The 23,975-nt window shown below is 40.7% G+C and overlaps 2 protein-coding genes across 3 annotated transcripts in view; both read left to right on the top strand.

The window, feature by feature from the left end:
- Window positions 1–16,545, top strand: part of LOC142851762 (uncharacterized) — a 48,791-nt gene extending 32,246 nt beyond the window's left edge. For both annotated transcript variants that reach the window (XM_075975771.1, XM_075975772.1), the window contains one exon: window positions 14,041–16,545. In XM_075975771.1, coding sequence (XP_075831886.1) covers window positions 14,041–15,810 — 1,770 coding nt within the window. In that variant the 3' untranslated portion in view covers window positions 15,811–16,545. The remainder of the gene's footprint in view (window positions 1–14,040) is intronic.
- On the top strand, window positions 1,756–12,919 carry LOC142851761 (KRAB domain-containing protein 5-like). The gene is made up of 3 exons (XM_075975770.1): window positions 1,756–1,860; window positions 6,945–7,071; window positions 11,517–12,919. Exons 1-3 carry the CDS (start codon window positions 1,855–1,857, stop codon window positions 11,624–11,626), a joined length of 243 nt encoding a protein of 80 aa, XP_075831885.1. The 5' UTR covers window positions 1,756–1,854; the 3' UTR covers window positions 11,627–12,919.
- Window positions 16,546–23,975: the final 7,430 nt, after the last annotated feature.

The raw sequence follows: 23,975 nt of genomic DNA on the forward strand, positions 1-23,975 counted from the left end.
TGCCTCCTGAGTGCTGGGATTAAAGGTGTGCGCCTCCACTGTCCAGGCCTAGATGGTATATTTTATTCCAGTCTGTTTAATGATATGGCTTTCAGTTTTTACTGTGTCTGTGTAATCTACATCGAGGTTGGACACTGCGTTACTTCCAACAATGCTTTTTATAGCAGATATTGCTTTATTTATTTAGAGTCTTTTGTGCTTCCTTGTGAATTTCTAAGTTGTGGCCTTTTCTATTTCTGTGACCACTGCCATTGGAGTTTCTCCATCTCTTCTTACAACCACTTTCTGAATTTCTCAAGTAATTCCTCCATTGCTTTGTCTATCTAGTTTTCAATTTTTGCTGCTTTTCAGAGGTGTCTAAAGAGCAACAAGTCATGAAATATTTTTACAGTTCTTCACTTAGGGAGTTTTCCATGTTCAATTTTGTCATTTGATCTTTTAACCTTTTCAAGAACTTGGTCAGATCTTCCTTCTTCCTCTGTTGAATATTAAAGACCTTATTCATAGTTTGGATTCTGGTGTTTGATTCCTGATTCCTCTGCTAAGAAGATCCCCACATCACTCATATATTCCCGATGGGTCTTGAGGTTATTATTCCACTGGGGATTCTGGGCAAGATATTCAACATCTGTGGCCCAAACCCTGGTAGAAATGGAATGGTCCCTCCTATATGACCATGGCAGCCTGCCTATTCATCATCATCATCCTGCCCTAGGAAGAGAGTGGCCTAGATCAACATCTAGTTCATTTTGTATTCCCAGGAACAATTCTGAAGCCTTTTGTATTCAGTGTATAATTGCTTCTCCATTCTGAGTTGGGGGTAGTGAGAGAAGTTCAAAGCAGATACCCTCGATTTTCATTCAGAACACTCTCTGAAGAGCAGTGTCAGGGCCAGGAAAAATACTGGAATTGAACATACTAGATCAAGCCTAATGTGGCAGGAAATCTTACCAGACAGATGTCACGGCGCATTATCCTCCACCCTAAAGATGAATTCTCTCAGGGAAAGGCATAGCCTGAAAAACCTTTCAAACAACATGGAATAACGTTGAGAAGGGCACAGACTGATCTCAACACTTCTATTCAGATGCCAGATGCCCTGAACTGGGGCTCAGCCTTGTATCTATCTACTACATTTCAATTGCTAAACACCTATGCAATAGCACTTGGGTAGGGCAATGTGATAGAACCAATTTCCCAAATTACACGCTTAAATCAGGTCTAGAGCTTCTATTAATCTGATAAACTGTAGGGGATTCTCCTCTGAACTTTACTTAAAAAGAAATTCCCTTTGTTCTTGCTAGATGGCCTCCATATTCCAGCTTCCCCACTGCGAATGGCCATCATTATTGAAAGACTTGATCTCCCGAAATGTGCCTCTGAGCTTCTGTATACAGAACCTGGGAAGAATGGTCAACGTTTAAAACATTCTGTAGCAGGCGAGTTTTAAATCACAACATACAGACCAAAGTAAGCAGTAACCCTAATAGTCACTGCCGTCAAAGGTTCGACTCACATTCAAACAGCTCATTTTGAGAACCCGAGATTTTAAAGGCGGCAGCCTGACTCCCTGTAGCTGTCCACGTGCAGACGATGCTTGTTTCTACCTAGCCCTTTGTCAAACAGACCACACTAAGCCAGAAACTTCACAAATCACCTTTCCGTGCTTCCGGAAACTCACTCGCACTCAATTGTGGGAAATGTAGTCTCGCCCGCGGCGACGTCACAAACAGGGACTCTGGGAAGGGCGCTTCCGCGTTTCTTCTGCGCCTGTGCGTCCCCGGCTCTTGGCCGGCTTCTCTAAAGTTGGTCCAGTGTCACGGGCCCTGTTGGCGCTCTGGTAGCATCTCTGACATGGAGGTTGGTCCAGGATGTAGCGCAACCGGAGGGACGGTGCGGGGTGGGCGGGTCCGGGTTGGAGGGAGCACTCCCGGCGTTGGTGAGGGGAGGGAAGAGCTGAGTGGGAGGTGCTGTGCCCACCTAGGCTGGGCCATTGCCCCAGGGTGCAGATTAGCTCTGGGGATAAAGTGTCGTAGGGATGGTGCTGGGGGCGTCAGTTAGGATGCGGCTGCCTTAGTCTGCCCTGCACTTCTGGGACAGGGAGCTGACTTGGTTGCCCAGGAGTGGAGAAAAGTGACAGGTGTAGCATCGCCCCGGCATGGTGCATCTGATGACAGTTTGGCCCTGAGGAGCTTGCCATTTCTAACACCGTCTTGATGGCTGCTTTTCTTGTGAAGTTCTTGGCGTAAGTGGAGTGAGTGGAATCTCTGGGCCCTCCTGTGCTCATAGCCTGCTAAGAGTTTTCCCTGGGGGCTATTGAATGGTGTGATAGTTGGTTCGTTTTGTGAACCTGACACAATCTAGCTTCACAGGGAAGAGATTCTCAATGATAAATTGTCTAGATCAGGTTACCCTTGGGGATTGCCTTGATTAATTAATTGGTGTGGAGTGACGCCGCCCTACGGTGAACCTCACCATTCCCTGACTTTGGGTCCTGGACTGTATAACTGAAGAAGGAAGCGTGTGTACGTTCTTTCTGTCTCTATTCTTCTACTGATGTGACTAGCTGCTTCAAGTTATTAGTGCCTTGACAGCTTGGCAGTGATGGATTCTAGGCCAAAACTCTGAGCTTTTTACCTCTACGATTTTTTTTGGGTGGGGGGCTATTTTATCGCATCAACTGGAAATGAAATTAAAACAGGATATTAGTTCCTATCCATTATTCTAATTAAAAATCCTTTTAGGATTCCATACGTGATTACTGTATTTACATTATTTCTATTTCTTCTTCTCCCCCTTCAATTTCTACTGTTTCCTCCACTTTCTCTTAAATCTATGACTTCTTCATAATTATTATTTTAAACACACATACAGATACATACACACACAGACACATACACACACAGACACACACGCACATCATGGCCATTCAAAATTTATTTGAAAAATATTAGCTTTATCAATTATATAAATAACTACTACCCTTTGAATCACTTTTCTGGTGGCTGTGACAGACTACCTCACAAAAGCAATTTCAGTAAGAAAGGAATCACTTTTGCTTATATTTCCTTAAAGTTTGGGGTCTAGTCCATCCTGGCTGGAAAGTCATGGTGGTACGGAAGTGAGACAGCCGCTCACATTGTATCTGCAGTCAGGAACCAAAGAGAGATGGACGCTGCTGCTCTTGTTTTCTCAGCTGAGCCTGGGACCCCAGCCCGAGGGACCCCAGCCCGTGGGACCCCAGCCCGAGGGACCCCAGCCCGAGGGACCCCAGCCCGTGGGACCCCAGCCCGAGGGACCCCAGCCCGTGGGACCCCAGCCCGTGGGACCCCAGCCCGAGGGACCCCAGCCCGTGGGACCCCAGCCCGTGGGACCCCAGCCCGAGGGACCCCAGCCCGTGGGACCCCAGCCCGTGGGACCCCAGCCCGAGGGAAGGTGCTCTCTTCATTTCCACTGGGTCTTCCACCTCGATTAGTGTCATCTGGAAACTCCGCCACAGGCGTACTACGACATGCTGGAGCCCACTGACTTGGCAGCATTGACTTTTTACTTTATAAAACTGTGACTGGATTTTAACCTTATGGCTCTGTGCTCTTGTGGAATTAGCTTAAGGTACAAACCTTGCATAGCTATAGAATATTTTCTATATCATATTCTTACATTATATCTTTGTTTCTACTTTTCATACTTTGAAATGTTTTGTTAAATACTTAGGCACAGGCACAGATTTGCCCAGGTCTACTCAGAGTTATGCCTATAATCCAGTCATCTGGGAAAGTGAGGCCAGAGGGTTCCCATGAATTTGACATCACCCAGGGCTATGTAGTGAGTTCCAGGCCTGCCCAGGCAGCATTCAGAGGCCTTGTCTCAAACTAAAGAAGAAAGCAGTAAAGGAGATTTCATGCAGAATATCTGTAGTTGGGTCTGGTTTTTCCCGTCTGATCTTTCATGCTGTTCACTTTATCATTTTGACCCCATTGCCACATTGCTGGGACTTTCCATGTTCCCTCAGCATCCCGGCCACTTACGCTTCTGATGATGTCCCAGCACAGATGGTGGCTTTCCTTTTCCCTTTGGATATGCTTCTGCATCCACTCTTCCAAGCCCCCATTCCAGTTCTCTGCTTGCTCCCAGTTTTCCTGTTTCACTTAGGTTTCCTTCACACAGTCCTGGTCACAATAACTTCAGTTACTGATGAAGCTCTGTTACTTTCCAGACTGTTTCAATTCAGTTGAGATATTAGGTTGATCTACAATCCTGAATCCTATTGACTGGTTGGAAATCCATTATATCCAATATTATGTAATCTATTGTGTTCAAGTCTTTTTAAAAATAATATTTATTTAATCTGTGAATTTCATATATGTATTCAATGCATTTGGTTAAATCTACCCCCACTCCAAAAGTTCAAGGCATCTACCAAAATATTCCTGCCCCAGTTTCTTGTCCTGGTGGTTTTTGCTTATTTTTTAAGCCCACTGAGTTCACTTAGTGTTGCTCTAGTGTGCATGAGTGTGGGGACATCCTCTAGATCATGGGCACTCACTGACCACACCTCCAAGGAAAAATGAGAATCTCTCTTATGGTGGCCATCAACTCCAGCAGCTCCTCAACTAGGGCTGGGGCCTGTGAGCCCCTCTCCTTCCCCTTTTACAATTTTGACTGACTTATCTTTTTATGTTTTATTTTGGGTTTTTGAGACAGATTTTTGTGTAGTTCAGGTTGTCCTCAAACTTGCTATGTAACTGACATTGACTTTAACTTCTATTTCTCCTGACTCCTGTGTGCTGGCATTACAGGTGTGGGGCACCTTGCTCATTTTCCTGTCCTGTATTTTACTCCTCTGTGCCCTGTAAAGATGGTCAGCTGTCACTTTGTTCTTTCTTTGTGACTTATCCTTAAAACATAACTTATTGTTAAGACAGGACCTAATTGCTTCTCTAATTAGTTTAGGAAGTAGCAAAATTCCCCTGGGATGAAAGAAGGAAATTTGGAGGGTTGTGTGTGTGAATTTATAAGTTATTATTATTATTATTATTTTGGGTTTTTGAGACAAGATTTCTCTGTAGCTTTGGAGCCTGTTCTGGAACTAGCTCTTATAGCCCCAGCTGGCCTCAAACTCACAGAGATCCACCTGCCTCTCTCTGCCTCCCGAGTGCTGGGATTAAAGGCGTGCACCACCACTGCCCAGCGAATGTATAAGTAATTAGGAGTGAGAGGTGCTTAGCATTTTTGTTGTTGATATTAAATCTGAAATATTCCATCATCGCCCAACATCATTGATCAAGTTATGGTGCCAAGTTAGATTTATAGTGTGTGTGTTTTGTTGGTGTCTTTACTGTTGTATTTCTAAAGTTCCCTCAGAATCAGAGACTAATACTAATTATTGAGAAGAAAGTTATCTAATAGGCATAAAAGCATGAAGTGAAGTGTTAAAGTCAGAAATATATAATAAGAAAATATTGCTTATATTTTGACTGTGTTAGTAGTTAAGCGTAAGTGCTGATTGTCTTCTGCTAACAGTATTCACTGATGTCCAGAAGTATTTATGGTCATTCTTCTTAGTGATAAAAAATAGAACTTGTTTCACACAAGCAGTGGTGGGTAACACAACCAAAAACTGCTGCCAGCCACCTGATGACTCCCTTAATCTGTTGGGGACCTCCACTCAAAGTTGATTCTTTGATTTTGCTGTGGAAAAGAATTTCTGGAAGCGGAGTGGGAATTTATTAAAAACAGAGTTGGGCTGTCAGGGAAGGAATAAGCATGGGGTGGACTTCCCAAAGGAGTATCTTTACAGTAGCCTTACGCAACATTTTGGGGGCTCTCAAGCTCATTTTGGGGGAACTCAAGGGTTACCGAGGGACCTCCATTGAGAAAAAGCCCCCATAAGGCCCAGCTGTGGTCTGGGAGCTGGTATCCTGGATGTTTTGACCTGTTGCTGCTTTGTTACCTCAGACGGGCAGTTATTGAATTACTTGATAGAGAAATGTTTGGGATTCTCTCTTCTCGGTTGGATTTGTGATTGGAAAGAGCTGTGATCCATAAGGTCTTCAGACTCTCCTTTCTCCACATAGGCATGATGGACCATTTAGTTTCTCAGTCAGTGACCTCACTGTGAAGAGGTTGGGAAAAAACAATAAAACAAGAAGCCCATTTGGAGTTCTAACTCTTTTTTTTTTATTGAGAAAAGGAAAAAAAAGTATCCGCCTCCTCCCAGCCTCCCATTTCCCTCCCTCTCCTCCCACCCTTCTCCCCCTCCCCCAAACTCCTCTCCCCATCCCTCTCCAGTCCATAGAGCAGTCAGGTTTCCCTGCCCTGTGGAAAGTCCAAGGTCCACCCCCCTCCGTCCATGTCTAGGAAGGTGAACAACCAAACTGGCTAGGCTTCCACAAAGCCAGAACATGAAGTAGGGTCAAAACCCTGTGCCATTGTCCTTAGAGTGGCTCCCAGGAGCCCATGGTGATGTCCCAGTTAGTCCCTTGGGCAGCTGAGGATAGGCAACCTGAAATGACCCTATCCTATGAATATCTTGCATACCACCATAGAACCTTCATCTGGTGATGGATGGAGATAGAGACAGAGACCCACACTGGAGCACTGGTCTGAGCTCCCAAGGTCCCAATGAGGAACGGAAGGAGGGAGAAGATGAGCAAGGAAGTCGGGACCACGAGGGGCGCACCCACCCACTGAGACAGTGGAGCTGATCTATTGGGAGCTCACCAAGGCCAGCTGGACTGTGACTGAAAAAGCATGGGATAAAACCGGACTCTCTGAACATGGCGGACAATGAGTGCTGCTGAGAAGCCAAGGACAATGGAGTTCTAACTCTTTAATTAAAAAATATACGTTTCCAGTCACCTTTTATTTATGTATTGATATTAAGCTCCCAATTATACTACTTAACTAAATTAACATACACTGTTAATTTATTTTCATTTCAGGGACTGCTCTCCTTCAAGGACGTGGCCATTGATTTCTCTGCAGAGGAGTGGGAATGTCTGGACTCTGCTCAGTGGAATCTCTACAGGGATGTGATGCTGGAGAATTACAGCAACCTTGTGTTCCTGGGTGAGGATCACGTCCAGAGTGAATTCCTAATTCTCTGTAGACATGTGACTCCTCCATTTGTAGAATAGCTCATGGGAACTTGTGCTTTCCAACAATGAGTTTCATATTTTGCATGATCACAGTTATTTCACAATTTTACGCATGCATGTAATATACATTGACTACACTCACCCTTATCCTCTGAGCCCTGTTGATGCATGCTGTCTGATGAAGGTCTTGTGCAAGTTACTATCCCTGCTTTGAATTTATGTGTACAACAGCCATGTATTGTCTAGAATTCAGTTCTCAATAGTTCTCTTTCCAATTCCCTTAACTCTTTATTTTTCCATGAAATTTCCTGAGCCTTAGAAGGATTGCTGCAGATGCCCATGTAGTGTTGAAAACCCAGCGGTCAGCTGTTCATAGCAGTGCTTTGGCCAGTTGTGAGTCTCTGCATCAGCTACTACCAACTGCAGGCTACAACTGCTCTGATTAACATCGAGGGCAGCACTAATGTATGCGTATAAACACAAATATTTAGAAGTCAGTTGGACATCGTGTGCATATAGAAAAACAGTTTTACAGTACCAGGCGCGAGTGACTACTTACACATAATCGTCGTGCCCCATTTCTGCCACTGGACACATCTTGCTCAGGAGGTGGATACTATGTAGGCAGATGTTTTGGTAGGGACAGTCAGCTCCTCAATAAGGACATAGAGATTTCTTATTAAATATGAAAGCTTGACCGATAGCTCATGCTTGTTTCTAGCTAGCTCTTATAACTTAATTAACCCATTTCTATTCATTTTCTTTCTGCCTCGTGGCTTTATTACCTCATCTGTACTGCCCTTCCTGCTTACTCTGTGTCTCCTGGTGTCTCCACCTTTCTTCTTCCCAGAACTCTCTCTGTCGCCAGAAGTCCCCTCTTCCTACCTACTAATGACCATTAGCTCTTTATTAAAGCAGTCACAGGGACACACCTTCGCACAGTGTAAAGATTCCACAGGAGTATCACAGCTTCCAGGGCTCACAGATGCTGACTTTTCTGTCCACAAAGCCTTCACATCACCTCCCATCCTACAAAAGCTGGCCAGCCAGAAGAAAGTTTCAGCCCTGTTAAAACTTGGAGTTTCTTTGTCCTGCAACTGGGGTGTGTGCTGTCTTCAGTAATTGGATCTTTTGGTCTAGTCTTTTGGGCAACCAAGAGGAATGGAACAAGTTTGCAATGCTTTGGTGGTCTCTGGCACACCCTGAGCAAAAATTCATGAAAGGCATTCTACCCCTGTAATGGAACTTAAAGAAAATGCACTATATCTTTTTTTTTATTGATTTTTATTGAGCTCTACATTTTTCTCTTCTTCCCTCCCTGCCTCTCCCCTCCCCGTAAACTCTCTCCCAAGGTTCCTATGCTCCCAATTACTCATGAAGCCTTGCCTTTTTCTACTTCCCTTGTAAATTAGATCCCTGTATGTCTTTCTTAAGGTCCTCATTGTTGTCAAGGTTCTCTTGACTGAAGGATGGATAAGGAAAATGTGGTACATTTACACAATGGAGTACGACACAGCAGAAAAATTAACGACATCTTGAATTTTGCAGGCAAATGGATGGAGCTAGAAAACATCATTTTGAGTGAGGTAACCCAGACCCATGTACTCACTTATAAGTGGTTTTTAAACATAAAGCAAAGAAAACCAGCCTACAAAGCACTATATCTTTTGAGAGCAGTAATATCCGCCCACGCAGGGTACATTCCTTGAGTCTTTAAATTATAATTTATAATGGTTTGCAGAGTCATAGCCTTCTGTATGGCTTTCTCATGTGTACTTTAGCTAATCTTCCCCACTGTGCACATCCATCTCCACTTAAATATCCCCGCCCCAGTACTTCCTGTCTCTTTCATATCATCATGTTGTACCAGCACCTTCTGTGCAGGCATGCTCTGCCTATACTCTAAAGGAAACACAGAGATCTGAAATCCAAAGCTAAGATCCGTACGTGAGAGGGTGTGTTTGACATTTGTCCTTCTGGCTCTCGTTTACCTCACTCACCATTTACCTGCAAACTGTATGATTTCTTGTCTCCCTGTATCCGAATGAAACTCTATTGTGTGTATACAGAATACGTTTTTACTCTCTGCTCATCATTCTTTGGAGACATAAGCTGACTGAGTTTCCGAGCTGCTGTGAAAGGAGCAGCAATGACCATGGATATGGAAGTCTCTGAAGTAGGAGATGCAACCTTTCGAGTATGTGTCTAAGAGTGATGTGGCTGGGTTGCGTGGTAGTTAGGAAGTTTTACTTCCACCTTTTTGAGAATCCTCCACCTTCATTTCCATAATGGCTGTACCAGTTTACACTCCCACCATATTTAAGTGTGTTTTTTCTGTACATACTTGCCAAATCTTGCCATCCTTTGTCTTAATGATAGGCTTTTCAGTTCAGGTGAGTTGGAGTCTCAAAGTAGTTTTAATCTTCATTTTCCTGATGACTAAGAATGACAGACACTTGTAAAATATCAGCTTTGGGTTTATGTCTTCTGAGATCTGTGTTCAGCTTCAGGGCCCATCATTTGATTGGATTGTTTGTTTTCTCGATGTTTCCTTTTTTAAGGCTGTTATTCACGGTATTTCCTGCCACATGCGTACCTTCTGGATATCTTCTCCCATTCCTTAAGCTGCCTTTTCACTCAAGGGACAGTTTCCTTTGCTTTCAGAAGGTTTTTTCATCAATGGAGGTCCAGTTCTTCAATTGTTGACCTTACTTCTTCAGTGAGCGGAGTCCTCTTCAGAAAGACCGTATTTATTCCTGCGTTGAAGTACACTATTTTTTCCTCAAGCACTTTCAGAGTTTCTGGTCTCTCATTGAAACCCTCAGTTCATTTTGGAGTTGATTTTATTTAGTTTAGTTCTTATACACATAGATAGCCAATATTTCCTGTACCATAGTGGAGAGCCTTCTTTTCAGTGAGAATTTTTGGCAAGCTTCTCTAGTATCTATTGGGCTGTAGTCTGATGAAGTTATATCTGGGTATGCTAGTCTATTTCGTCCCCTATGTCTGTTTTTGTACCAATACATACTCTTGCTATTACTGTGGTTCCATATTAGAACTTGAATACAGTTATGATTACATTTCATTCAGTATTTATTTTACTCAGTATTACATTGGCTAAATTTTAAATTTTTTTCTGTGAAGAATGGGATCACTTTTTTTTTTATTGGAATTGCATGGAATGTGTAGATTGCTTTTACTAGAATGGTTGTTTTCAGAATATTATGTCTCTTCAATCCATAAGCATGAGGAGTTTTTCCATCTTCCAGTATTTTCTTCAGTTTCTTTTTATTTACTTTTTCTTCAGATTCTATTCTTTAATGCGTTAAATTTTCATTGTAGAAGATTTTTATTTCGTGGGTTAGGTTTATTCCAACATATCTTCTTTTCTTTTTCTTTGGGTGGGGGTATAGGTTTAGTGAATGAGAATGTCTTTGTTTTTGCTGTATAGGAAAACACTAATTTTTGTTGATATTTGTATTCTTTTTTTTTCTGGTGAAGTCCTTTGGGTCTTTTATATAAAAAAGTCAAATTTTCTGAAAACAGGTATTTTTTGGGATAATTTTATAATTTCTGTCTTTGAGTTTGTTTATGTGGTAAATTACATTTATTGATTTATGTATGTTAAACTGTCCCTGCATATGAGGGATGAAGTCCTGATTATTGTGATGTCTTTTTTGTAAGTATTGAGACATTTTGCATCTATGTTCATCAGTGGGCTATCATTTTCCTCCCTCCCTCCTTTCCTCCTTCCCTCCCTCCCTCCCTTACTTTCTTCCTTCTTTCTCCCCCCTCTTTCTTGTGCCTTTGTCTGCTTCTGATATCAAGATCATATGAACTAACAAAATTAATGCAATATAAGATAAATAATTTAAGTATATCTACAACAGATGATGAAATTGATAGTAATTAAAAAACCTCCCAACTTCAAAAAGCCTATGTCCAAATGGATTTATTTCAGATTTCTACCAAGGTTTTCAAGAAGAAATAATAGTAATGTTTCTCAAATTATTGCATTAACTAGAGAGAGAAAGCCTCCAAATTTCTTTCACAAAGTCAGATTGCTGCTCTTCAGGAAGACTTAGGTGTACATAGGTGTAGTTGATGAAGTTAAATACTGTTCTGTGTTTTCAACCTTGTTATTTTGGTAGGGTGACTCCTTCCTTCTACTTGGAATTTTAGAAATTGAGACACGTGCAGTGAGAAGCATGCATCTTAAAAGAAAACATTTTACCCAGCAGCTTTATTGTTTTTTCTTGAGGTAAAGCTTCAGTATTGAATATGTCCATCAGGAAACATCTAAAGAAATTATTTTCTACCATGTTTTATTCTGTTTTCCTCTTTTAATAAATAGAATATAAATGTCAGTCCTAGAGAAAAACATACAACCATCACATTTGCCTTTCCTTCTGACAGGTCTGGCTTTCTCTAAGCCGCACTTGGTCACATTTCTCGAGCAAAGACAAGAGCCCTGGAATGCGAAGGGATCAGCGCCCTTCGCTGTGCACCCAGGTATGTGGGAATGAGAGGATCAGAGCACATAAGCGAGAGACCCAGAGATGCCGCAGAGGGGCAGGAACTGAGAGGTGGATGGATGGATTAGAGGCTTTGTTTCAGGGATGCTCTGCTTTACATCTCTCAAAGGAGGACATTTTCCAACAGATGTTTTTTATGCTTTTATTTCCTCATATCTGTCCTTCCACTCAAGTGATGTCTGCGTGCATTTCCAGTGACAAAAAAAAAAGTCTGTCCTATTGTAGGCGAGGGTCTGGGTCATCACAGCCTTGTCATTGCTTTCTATGCCTCAGAAGCTTATACACAGTTCTAGCAACTTCTGTGTCAAGCCTTTATAGAAAAGTATCACCACAAATAAATTTCTCTAATTACATTTATATACTTAGTAATTAAAGTTGTCCCATCAGATTTCTTTGTAAATTATTATAGTTTATAAATTGTTATAGTGTATTTCTGTGAATTTATCTGCCATATGTTGATTGTCAATGATTTATGATTTACAATGCATTGTTTTTGTGGGTATGCGATAGCAAAAAGTTATACACAGGTAGATATTGGAGAATATTTGTACACTCTATGAAGATGCATTGCTGTGATTGTTGTAATAGAGAGCTGAATTTAATTTAAGTTATAAGAACTAGTTAGAAACAAGCCCAAGCTACAGGCTGCACTTTCATAATAGATAAAAAGTCTCTGTGTCATTATTTGGGAGGTGGCAGAACAGAGAAAGACTCAGTACACAAAAGGTGAGATATTTTGGTTACATTCTGATACTCCTAAGACTGCCAATAAAGTTGACTTTGAATCAGGTCAGAGTCTGGCTGACCAAAATTAGCCAAAGAGGTTTTGGAGGACTGAGGACAAATAGAGACACGGGTATTAGTAGGGAGGGGCTGAGAGAGCATCTTGGCCCTTTTTTGATTGAGGAACAAGGGGGTGGTCACTAGCCTCTTTTCTGCTGCCTCTCTGATCATTCAGGTTCTTACCCTGATATCTGACTCCCAAGTTTTTATTGTTAAAGAGTAGTTAAATAAAAGTTTCAGCTAGATGAGTAATTTTAGTAGCTTACCAATAATCTTTCAGAATTTTCCTGAATTTGCAATTGCATTTTCTGTGTTTTACTTTTGTATCAGCTCCCTTATATTTGTTGATAATGTTCTTAAATATAACTTACATTATGATTGGATGACAGCTTTTAGTAGTGGGTTTTTAGGACAATGTAAGATAATAGATTGTAAGTCATGACTAGTTCTAAATGAAATTGATGTTCTGTTTTCAGATATTAAATACTAGTTCTGTATTTCATGCTTTGTGTCTTTGTCCTTCATTGGTTACTTAATAGTTGTTTTATCCTGCTAAATGAGTATTTCTAGAAGTTATAATTTCATAAACAATTGATAAATGTTGCCTTTACTGAAACTTCTGTATTTAAAGGTAAACTTGAACATTTTTTTTTTCAAGATTGGGTTTCTCTGTGGCTTTGGAGCCTGTCCTGGAACTTCCTCTGTAGACCAGGCTTGCCTCAAACTCACAGAGATCCGCCTGCCTCTGCCTTCTGAGTGCTGAGATTAAATGCCTGTGCTACCATCACCCAGCAAACTTGAACATTTTAAAATTATCTGATAGTTTTTGTTTATTTTAACAGAGATTGAAAAATATATAACATGAAATTCCTGTCTTAAATTTTTGGGGCATTGTTTAAAATATTCAAATTGTTATGCATAGTTTAATTTTCAAACAATAAACATAGGAAAATAATTTTGTATTTTTTCTCTAGTCACCATTCCAGTAAGTGTTCTATGAAGTTCTCCATTTTAGAATTTTCATGTATTCCTAATCAGTTAATATCTGTCTTATGTAATGGGCATATTTCATTATTTCCTTATCATAAATATTCCATTATTGTTTATCTTAAATGTGGTGTGTGTGTGTGTGTATGTGTACTGAAGGCTTCTGGTTCCTATGAAGGGCAGAAAACAACTTGCAGGATTCTGTTTACTGTTTCCACCATGTAGGTCCCTGGGAACGCCTTTATCCACAGAGCCAGTTCACTGGCTTGAGAGTACTAAAATTTTGAATAATGTTCCATTTCTTTTCAGTGGAAGTTGGCATTGTTTCACTTATTATATTTTTTTGACTTCTGCTGCAGTGAATACGGTTATGGGATCATATTTATTTTCCCATTAATAAGAATACATTGCATTTGGAACTGTATCTATGGATGTAAGGATTCATATGAAAGATAAGCTTTATAATTATAGCTATGAGGTTAATCTTTTACTGATACTTCCACCTTCATTCAACAGGAATAAAACCTTGTAAATTTAAGGAATATGGCAAGACCATTCCTTGGAATTCACTTCTTATTCAATACCATAAAGCTCACCCTGGAGAAAAGCTCTACAAATGTGGTGAATGTGGCAAGGCCTTTAATGTTCGCTCAACACTTTATAAGCACCACAGAATTCATACTGGAGAGAAACCCTACAAATGTAAAGAATGCGGCAAAGCTTTTACGTGTTCTTCCAGCCTTAACCAACACCATAGAATTCATACTGGGGAGAAGCCCTACAAATGTGAATGTGGGAAAGCTTTTAATAATTCTTCAGCTCTCACACAGCACCAAAGAATTCATACTGGAGAAAGACCATACAAGTGTGAAGAATGTGGAAAAGCCTTTAATAATTGCTCAGCCCGTACGCGACACCAAAGAATTCACACTGGAGAAAGACCCTACAAATGTGCAGCTTGTGGCAAGACCTTCAATTTTCCCACATCCCTGTCTCAACACCAGAGAATTCACACTGGAGAGAAACCCTACAAATGTGAAGAATGTGGCAAAGCCTTTAACTGTTCTTCACATCTTAAACAACACCGAATTATTCACACTGGAAAGAAACCGTACAAATGTAAAGAATGTGACAAAGCCTTTAACTGTTCGTCCAGCCTTAACCAACACCGGAGAATTCATACAGGGGAGAAACGCTACATATGCGAGGAATGTGGCAAAGCCTTTAACAATTGCTCAGCTCTTACTCAACACCAAAGAATTCATAGTGGAGAGAAACCCTACAAGTGTGAAGAATGTGGCAAATCCTTTTATAATTGCTCAGCCCTTTCTCGACACCAAAAGATCCATACTGGAGAAAAACCCTACAAGTGTGCTGACTGTGGCAAGGCTTTTATTTTTCGTTCATCCCTTTCTCAGCACCAGAGAATTCACACTGGAGAGAAACCCTACAAATGCAAAGAATGTGGCAAAGCCTTTAACTGTTCTTCACACCTTAACCAACATGGAAGAATTCACAGTGGAGAGAAACCTTATAAATGTGCAGAGTGTGGTCAGACGTTCATCTGTTCTTCATACCTACATAAGCATCAGAAGATTCATGCTGTCGAGAAACTCTACGAATGCAAAGAATGTGGCAAAACCTTTAGCTGCTCTTCATATCTTAAGTATCATCAGAGATTCCATACCGGGGGAAAATCGTACCCATGCAAAGAATGTGACAAAACCTTTAGGTCATCTTCATACCTTAGGAATCATCAGAGATTTCATACTGGAGAGAAACCATACACATGCAAAGATTGTGACAAAGCCTTTGTTAATTCATCAAGCCTTCTAGTCCACCAAAGGATTCACACTGGAGAGAAACCATACAAATGCAAAGAATGTGGCAAGGCCTTTCGGTGTTCTTCTTATTTTAAGTATCATCAGAGACTTCATACTGGAGAGAAACCCTACACATGCAAAGAATGTGGAAAAGCCTTTGCTAAATCTTCATGTCTCATTCTACACCAAAGAATTCATACTGGTGAAAAACCATATAAATGTGCAGAGTGTGGCCTGGCCTTTATCTGTTCTTCATACCTGAGGAAGCACCAGAGAATTCATACTGGCGAGAAACCGTATACCTGTGAAGAATGTGGCAAAGCTTTTAGCATTTACTCAACCTTCACTCAACACCAGAGAGTTCATACTGAAGAAAAACCTTATAAATGCAAGGAATGTGAGAAAGCATTTAATAATCATTCTGCCCTAATTAAACATCAAAGAATTCATACTGGAGAGAAACCCTACACATGCAAAGACTGTAGTAAAGCCTTTAATAATAGCTCAAGCCTTATTCGACATCAACGAGTTCATTCTGGAATTGAAACTCTAGAAGTTCAAGGAATGTGGCAAGGCCTTTAGTATAATTTAACACTTAGCTTGAAAGACTCTTAGTAGTGAGAAAGTAAAATGGAAAAAGGTGATTAATATGTATATTATACATATACAGTGTAAAAATTCATGCATGGAAGAAACTCTACAAGTTCAAATAGTGTTGCAAATCTGCTATCTCTTCTTCATATCTTAATTGCTAGCAGAGGATTTGTATGGGAGCCCCCAAAATATAACGTGTCAAGGCTCTTAATGAAGGCTCACTCCTCATCAGGGAATTTGTGTTTCATAGAAATCTTAGCATTTATTGACTTTGGAAGGAACTCTGTCCAGTGTGTGAGCAAAGTAGTTATGCAGGAAGAAATTATGTAAACAGAGTAGAGCAAAACTCAGATCTTAATGGATATGAGAATTACTATAGGTGGTTAATTTTTATGAATATATAGAACAATGTAAAAATAAAGTAAATATTGTTTATAAGTTATGGGACATTATCTATGGGACATTATGATAGAAATTATCACAGACATCAGAATCATGCACATAACTAATCTCAGTAAGGATATGAATTTGTGAATGAGACCATATTTACTATGTAGCCTCATGTTTGAAAACAAAACTTAACACAACTCTCAAACTGTGTTAAAAGAACAAGACTAGTTTCTGATTGATTTTAGTCTACTTTTTTCCACAGAGACTATATAGTGGGTATAAATAGGGGTTCTATGTAAATCTTACTTCTTTAAATAAACAAACTTGAACAGCGTGTAAAGTAGTGTCTTTTTTTATTGTCCAACATATCCTATCACAGACGGTAAAATATTCTACCTTATTGAGGGAGGTAGGCGACAGGATTCAGTTGTGTAATGCTGAGAATTATTTAAGTAACTGGTCACTGTATCCCAGATGCCAGTGTCTTTCAAATGATTTAGAGGATATTATTCCATATGTTACATATTTGTTAACACCCCCATCTTGTGGTAACTAGGAATTAAGTAGTTTTAGGAGGATAATTATGCTCTAGTTTTCTGAATCTTGAATTGTATTAGTATTTATAAAATTTCATTATATATATATATGTGCTACTCTTTTTACCTGCAAAACCCACTTAAATTTTGTTATTTATTACACTGAAATATCTTATTCTTAAAATCAAACTTTAGGAATTAAGAGACTAGAAACCCATGTGTATTTGCATGCTTTTATATAACGGTTGCTGGCCTGACCAGCAAGAATTAATATATTCTAAAAGAAATACCTGTTCTCCTCTCTTTGTCTTTCAAGATACTGAAATAATGGTTCTCAAAAAAATTAGAATTTTGCTAAGATCCTGCTGGGAGAAGAAAAAGCCCTGGGGCACCCACAGGATGCACATATGTTTTTGAGAAAGACTTTGTTTGTCTGATAGCTTTGCTGAAAAGACTAATGCCAGAGAGATGGGTTGTGACCATGCTGGTCAGGGGACCACTTCTTGGCCTGACTGCATAGTTATGTGTCCATTTTGCCTTCTAGTTAAATCCTGTCTTTGTGTTAGGAGTCTGAAGATGGACTAGCAAGTTAATGGATCTCTTTTTCTCTTTGTCCAGTGTGTCTACATGGAATAAATCATTGTGGGCATTTTTTTCTATTTATTGGGCTGTTACTTGACTTATCGTTGACGGATGACAGAACCTGGGTAGTTGTGACACAGGCTGCGAGAAGAACGGGTAATTATTGAAATAAAAGTTAATTTTTAAATAGTTGGCAGTGCTTAGGAAACTATTAACCACTTTTTTTTCTGAAAATGAAAGATACATACCACATACAGACACACACACACACACACACACACACACACACACACACCACTCCACAAATTCTCCAAAATGACACGGTTAATGGCTTTAATTCTCTTATTGCTAATTCTCATATCTTACATGAGAAATTATGCATCACCTAATATATAACTTTGTCAACATTCACAAAGTGTGATTCGGCCAGCTAAGTGCTTTTATGAATATTTTAATATTATTTAATGGCTTTCAGAATTTACTTTAAAATTCCAGAGTTTCCACATGTGGGTACATTGCCTTTTCATCATTATTTTATTTTTAACACCACAATTTAAGTCATTCTTTTACTTGTTCCCATCAGTTTGATAAGGTAAATCTTAATATTCAGTAAGTTTACTGAAGCAGTTTGTTCTGGTGAGAACTAGGAAGGCTTCGTGTATCATGGGGTTTGTGCATTGGTGGAAGAAGCACAGGACAGGCACATAGGAAGGTGCGCAGGGTTAGGAAGCTCCACAGGCCCTGGGCACAGTGGGAAGGGCGGAAAGATCACGCCAGGGTAGGTGGGAGCAGCAGGTAGCTGAGGTGACTGTGACGGAGCCACAGGTGTGCGGAAAAGACAGCAGTTTGTTTTCTCTCGTTTACCTTAGGAGAGGATTGTTGTAAGAGAACCCATGTGACATCTCTCCCACAGCTCAGGGTCTCGAGACAGAAATGAAAGCCAGGACAAAAGGAATTTCTGAGTTATTTTCTGGGGATATGTAAAAGTGATGTCTAAGTATAGGGTACAGTTATACTTTAATGTGCCAGTCAGTATTCTTGACCTCAGAGTGGGATCAAAAGGTGAAGTTTTGTTACAAAGGAAAATAGGATTGGTGATCTGGCTTTTTCTTTAGAGTCTGAGTACCAAACTTGTACCAGTTTTTTAGAATACAGCCCAGGATTGACTTCTGAGGGATCTGTAGGATCCATTGCAGTTCCTACTAGAGATGCATTGATTTCCATAAAAAATGTCGTTCAGGGTGTCTGCCATATGCTGGTATCGGGAGTGAAATCCAGACTCATAGCTTGACTTGAAATTGTCCATTCAGGCTGTCTACCATATGCTGGAATCGGGAGTGAAATCCAGACTCTTAGCTTGACTTGAAAATGTCTATTTAGGGTGTCTGCCATATGCTGGTATGGGGAGTGAAATCCAGACTCATAGCTTGACTTGACTGAGGTGTGCTCAGAAGGGGAGACCCCATGCAGAGAGATCTCCTGACTTCTGGGTAGGAAACCCAGATCCAAACACTTGGTTGCTCAGAACAGAATACTCTTAAATAGGTATTTACAGACTTCATTTAATTCTTAGGCAGTTCCATACATGTGGGTTACTTTTTACCTTTTTCTTCCTTGTTTCCCTCTCATGCTTATCACTCACCTTCCTCCATACTGGGCTCTCTGCCAGATGCAAGACTGTACTGGCTTTTGGTTTTGGTTTTGTCAACATAACACTCCCAGATAGCTGGGAAGAGGGAAGGGGAATCTTAATTGAGACGGATGCCTCAAAAAGCTTGGCTTAGAGGCTGCTCTGTGGGCCATTTTCTTGATTAAAGATTGATGTGGGAGGACTCAGCCCATTGGGGCTGGTGCCAGCTATGGAAAGGTGGTCCTGGGGTGTATAAGAAGGCACACTGAGCAAACCCTGGAAACAGGCCAATAGGCAGCATTTCCGCATGGCTTCTGCCTAAGTTCCTGGCTCCATGTTCCCGCTGTATTTAAGTCCCTTCCTTGATGAACAGTGATATGGAAGAGTAAGCAAAATAAAACCCTTCCTCCCTGAAGGCATAAGTCACAAACAATGCCACACCAATTTGAAATTATGATTAATAGGGTGGTATTTATTTAAAGGGGAAAAAACTTACAGATTGCCGTCCCAGCCCTCTGCGAAACCAGGAAGGGAGTCTAGTCGCTGGAGGAACAGGAAGTGAAGAGAGAGAGGAGAGGGAAGGGAGAGAGACCACGCCCCAATGGGCTGGTATCTCAGCGTTATAGGCTGGAGGAGTGGGAGGACCTCCCGCAACACCTCCCCCTTTTGTTTAAATAAGAGAGTTCTAAACCTACTATGAAATTATATACAATAAGTACAAATATCCTATTCTAACTAGCTTAGGTCTTGTATAATAAATAACTTGGCCAAGTCATGAGAGAAAGTAACTACATTTATATAGTCTTCAACCCCATCAAAGATCTGAGAAGGGAAATAATGTTACCTGGGTAATTAGGAAGTTCAGTAAAACAACTTCCAAAACATACAACAAATCACAGAGACAACTAGCTACCTGGGCAATCACCCAAAGTCGCGTTAGCAGCATTGAAGCAACCAACTTTGGCTAAGGCCTAACATAACTGACATACCATTTTCAAAGGCAAGCAACTTTTCAAAACTATCTTACCCTGTCTTGGCAGGATATGACAGTCCTGTTTTATCCATTGATGCATGCTCTATATCTCTGTCAGTGGTTGAGGTATGGGCATTTCTTTGCCCCAAGGCCAGTTCTGCCAAAAAGAAAGGCTCCAGGTGGAGTGTCTTTGGTGCTCAACATTCTCTTGGGAATAGAGCGGTGTTGCCAGGAGCAATTGTGTCTCACTACCACAAAACTCTGAGTTAGATTAAAGGCCATTTTCTACAGCTCTTTGAAGAAGTTGAAGATTATTTATCTATACTGAGTATAATCTCTATATATCTAAAGAACCTGATTAGTCTAATTATAAATGACAAACTTAGAAGACTATTAATCTATATAATTCTCAATATCTATCTAACTTAAAGACTAAGACAATAAACGACTGTGAAACAAATGAGGACAATGACCTCCAAATATAAACAATGTATAAATATACTGGCTTACCTCTCTCAGGATAGTGTTTTCTATTTCCATCCATTTGCATGCAAAATTCAAGAAGTCCTTGTTTTTTACTGCTGAGTAGTACTCTAATATGTATACATTCCATACTTTCTTCATCCATTCTTCCATTGAAGGGCATCTAGGTTGTTTCCAGGTTCTGGCTATTACAAACAATGCTGCTATGAGCATAGTAGAGCATATACTTTTATTGTATGATAAGGCCTCTCTTGGGTATCGGGAGCTCACCAAGGCCAGCTGGCCTGGATCTGAAAAAGCCTGGGATAAAACTGGACTCGCTGAACATAGCGGACAATGAGGACTACTGAGAACTCAAGAACAATGGCAATGGGTTTTTGATCCTACTGCACGTACTGGCTTTGTGGGAGCCTAGGCAGTTTGGATGCTCACCTTACTAAACCTGGATGGAGGTGGGTGGTCCTTGGACTTCCCACAGGGCAGGGAACCCTGATTGTTCTTTGGGCTGACGAAGGAGGGGGACTTGATTGGGGGAGGGGGAGGGAAATGGGAGGCAGTGGCGGGGAAGAGACAGAAATCTTTAATAAATAAATAAATTAAAAAATTTAAAAAAAAGATTCTATAGTTGCCGTTAGTTGAGGTTTGAATAATTGCTTGTAATTAATGAGTAACAAGATCAAACAAAGTGAAGCCTTTGTTCTGCTAGGATAATCAATACTAGCAAGCTGGGCCTGAGCAATCAGCTGTGATTCAGAGATCATCACCATCCCTGAAGCAAAATCTGGTTCATGTTTCCTCAGAGTCAGCACACAGAAATTGTGTACCAGAGGTAGCCAAAGTTGTAGCTCATGCTAGCAACTGAACTTGCTAATATTCATGTTTCACAGGTGATTCTAGTTTTGAAGGCACGAGGGGATCACGGAGAGCAGCTGAGGCTTGGCACTGTGAGAGGCTAGGAAAGGGCATTGGTGAAGCTGTGCTAGAAACCCCAGTATTTACAGGGTCATAAAAATGGAGGCTTGGCACCATTTGGCAGTGTCTCGGTTCCTGAAGAGAGCCAAAAGAAGCTATTAGTAAAGATTCAACCAGTTGCAGTACAGATTCAAACATTTTTAGATGCCAGTACCAGGGGAAGCCCAAGAAGCAACTGTGGTCTTCATATTGTAATCAGCAGTCTCACTGTGCCATTGCTAATTAACACAACAATGCCTAATTACTGGTATTCAATATAAAATTTTAATATTAAGGGAAGCCTGAGTTCTCAAGTACAGTAAAATTTTATGTTAAATATTTATTGAATATTTATATTGTGGTAATTGATGAAATCTCATCTAGAGGCATTTATAACTGTGACTGTTTTTTACTTTATTAAATACAATCTGTCTGCAATTCAGGGAAATTACGTCTTTAGCTGCCTTCCCCTATAGTGTGTTATGAGCCACACTGTGGAATGATATAATTGAGGAGCTTTCATCTGCTACACTCAGCATACACAATACCATATCAAAGTAAAATAGAACCTTATTTTAAATACTGCTCTTATCACAAAGCACCTTTCTACAGTTCCTTTTGCTTTGGACTGGGGTTTGTGACCAAACAAAAGACCATTCTTCCTAAAGCAATCTATTCCAAACATCACATATTTACATTTATGTACCAAAACTATTGCTAATACAAATAATAAAGCAAGAAATGGAATGTATTTACTGTCTAGTACTTACATCTAGTTGACTCGTAAAGTGGAGTGGCTTTTTGGTTTCTAGCCACTAATGCATGCGCACACACATGCTGCACTGACATACACTAATGCACGCGCACACACATGCTGCACTGACATATACTAATGCATGCGCACACACATGCTGCACTGACATACACTAATGCGCGCACACACATGCTGCACTGACATACACTAATGTGCGCACACACATGCTCCACTGACACACAGTAATGCGTGCACATATATGCTGCACTGACATATACTAATGCATGCGCACACACATTCGCACACACATGCTGCACTGACATATACTAATGCATGCGCACACACATGCACACACATGCTGCACTGACACACAGTAATGCGTGCACATACATGCTGCACTGACATATACTAATGCATGCGCACACACATTCGCACACACATGCTGCACTGACATACACTAATGCATGTGCACACACATGCTGCACTGACATACACTAATGCACGTGCACACACATGCTGCACTGGCATACACTAATGCATGCACACACACATGCTGCACTGACATACACTAATGCATGTGCACACACATGCTGCACTGACATACACTAATGCACGTGCACACACATGCTGCACTGGCATACACTAATGTGCGCACACATATACACACCACAAAGACTTCAGAAAAGGACAAAACCTGACCACAAGCACTCATCTGTCTGTGCTCTCTGATTCTGGACACAGATTGACCATGGTTTCAAGCTCTTGCTGCCATGCCTTCCCTGCCACAGTGGATTATGGGCTCACACTGTGAGGGCTTTTTGCCTTGCAGGTGGCTGGAAGCTGCCATTTGGGTGCAAGAATTGAACTCAAGACCTCTGAAAGAGGAGCTAGTGCCCCTAACCACTGAGCAATCTGTCTTTCAGGTTCCATGTAATGACTTTTATAACTATATAACTGGAAAAATAAGAATGTTTCAGAGAAGCCAGATAGTGATGCATTTTAATTCAATATTTTAATCTCCATTATCTTATCCAAAGTTTTTAATTTGTCATTTCCCTCCTGATGTATACTAGTGAATTTTTATGGTTGGCTCCCATTGGAGGAGGTTAGTAGAAGCCTTCCCCAGAGGAGAGCTTATTTGTAGGGCATTCCAGTAAACAGAAAAGCTATTCTGCCCAAGTAGACAATTTTAGGTAAAGAAGCCCTTTGCAAGAGCTCATGACACATCTCTGCACCCACAGTTCATTATAGTGTTTGGTGTTATTGTCATCTTCTACATGTAAATACGCCATGCATCGTGACACTCATTTTACAAGGTACTCAGAAAAGGAGATCATACTTTATAGACTTCCTGGCTCTTGTGGGGAACTAAGTTTATTGAGTCATTCTGTTGATCATGAAGAATGCTTATAAAAACAACCATAATAATTTCAGCTTTCATGGTAGACTTCAGTTTTCAACTTCGGCAGGTAGAAAGAGAACTAATGTTACTATATGTAAGACGTTTCAACAGAATAAATGTTACTATAAGAAGTTCCCGAGACAATCAGTTCATAAAGAAAAAAGTGGGGAGGTGGTTGGTTGTTTCAGAATTTCCAGTTTATGTTCAGCCAGTCCCATTGCTTTATTGCCTGTGGGGGCAGTACCCTGCTATGGTGGGAATGGATGTCATTGAAACCACTCATCTCATGGTCACCGAGGGAAGAGGGTTGAGTTCCCCTATCTGATTTAAGGATGTGTCCATGACCTCCCCATATTGCCACGGGAGTGTTTCACGTCAATTCAGATGAACTGGTGACACAGACCATGTAACAACTGTGTTCCCTTCTTTATTTATTTAAGTGTTTGTTTGTT

The sequence above is a fragment of the Microtus pennsylvanicus genome, chromosome 6 (genome assembly GCF_037038515.1).
Source record: "Microtus pennsylvanicus isolate mMicPen1 chromosome 6, mMicPen1.hap1, whole genome shotgun sequence".
Lineage (NCBI taxonomy): Eukaryota > Metazoa > Chordata > Mammalia > Rodentia > Cricetidae > Microtus > Microtus pennsylvanicus.

Bases quoted from the DNA above. Each gene is read 5' to 3' on its own strand.
- LOC142851761 (XM_075975770.1), top strand. The intron at 7,072-11,516 runs GTGAGGATCACG...TCCTTCTGACAG, and splicing joins CAGCAACCTTGTGTTCCTGG to GTCTGGCTTTCTCTAAGCCG.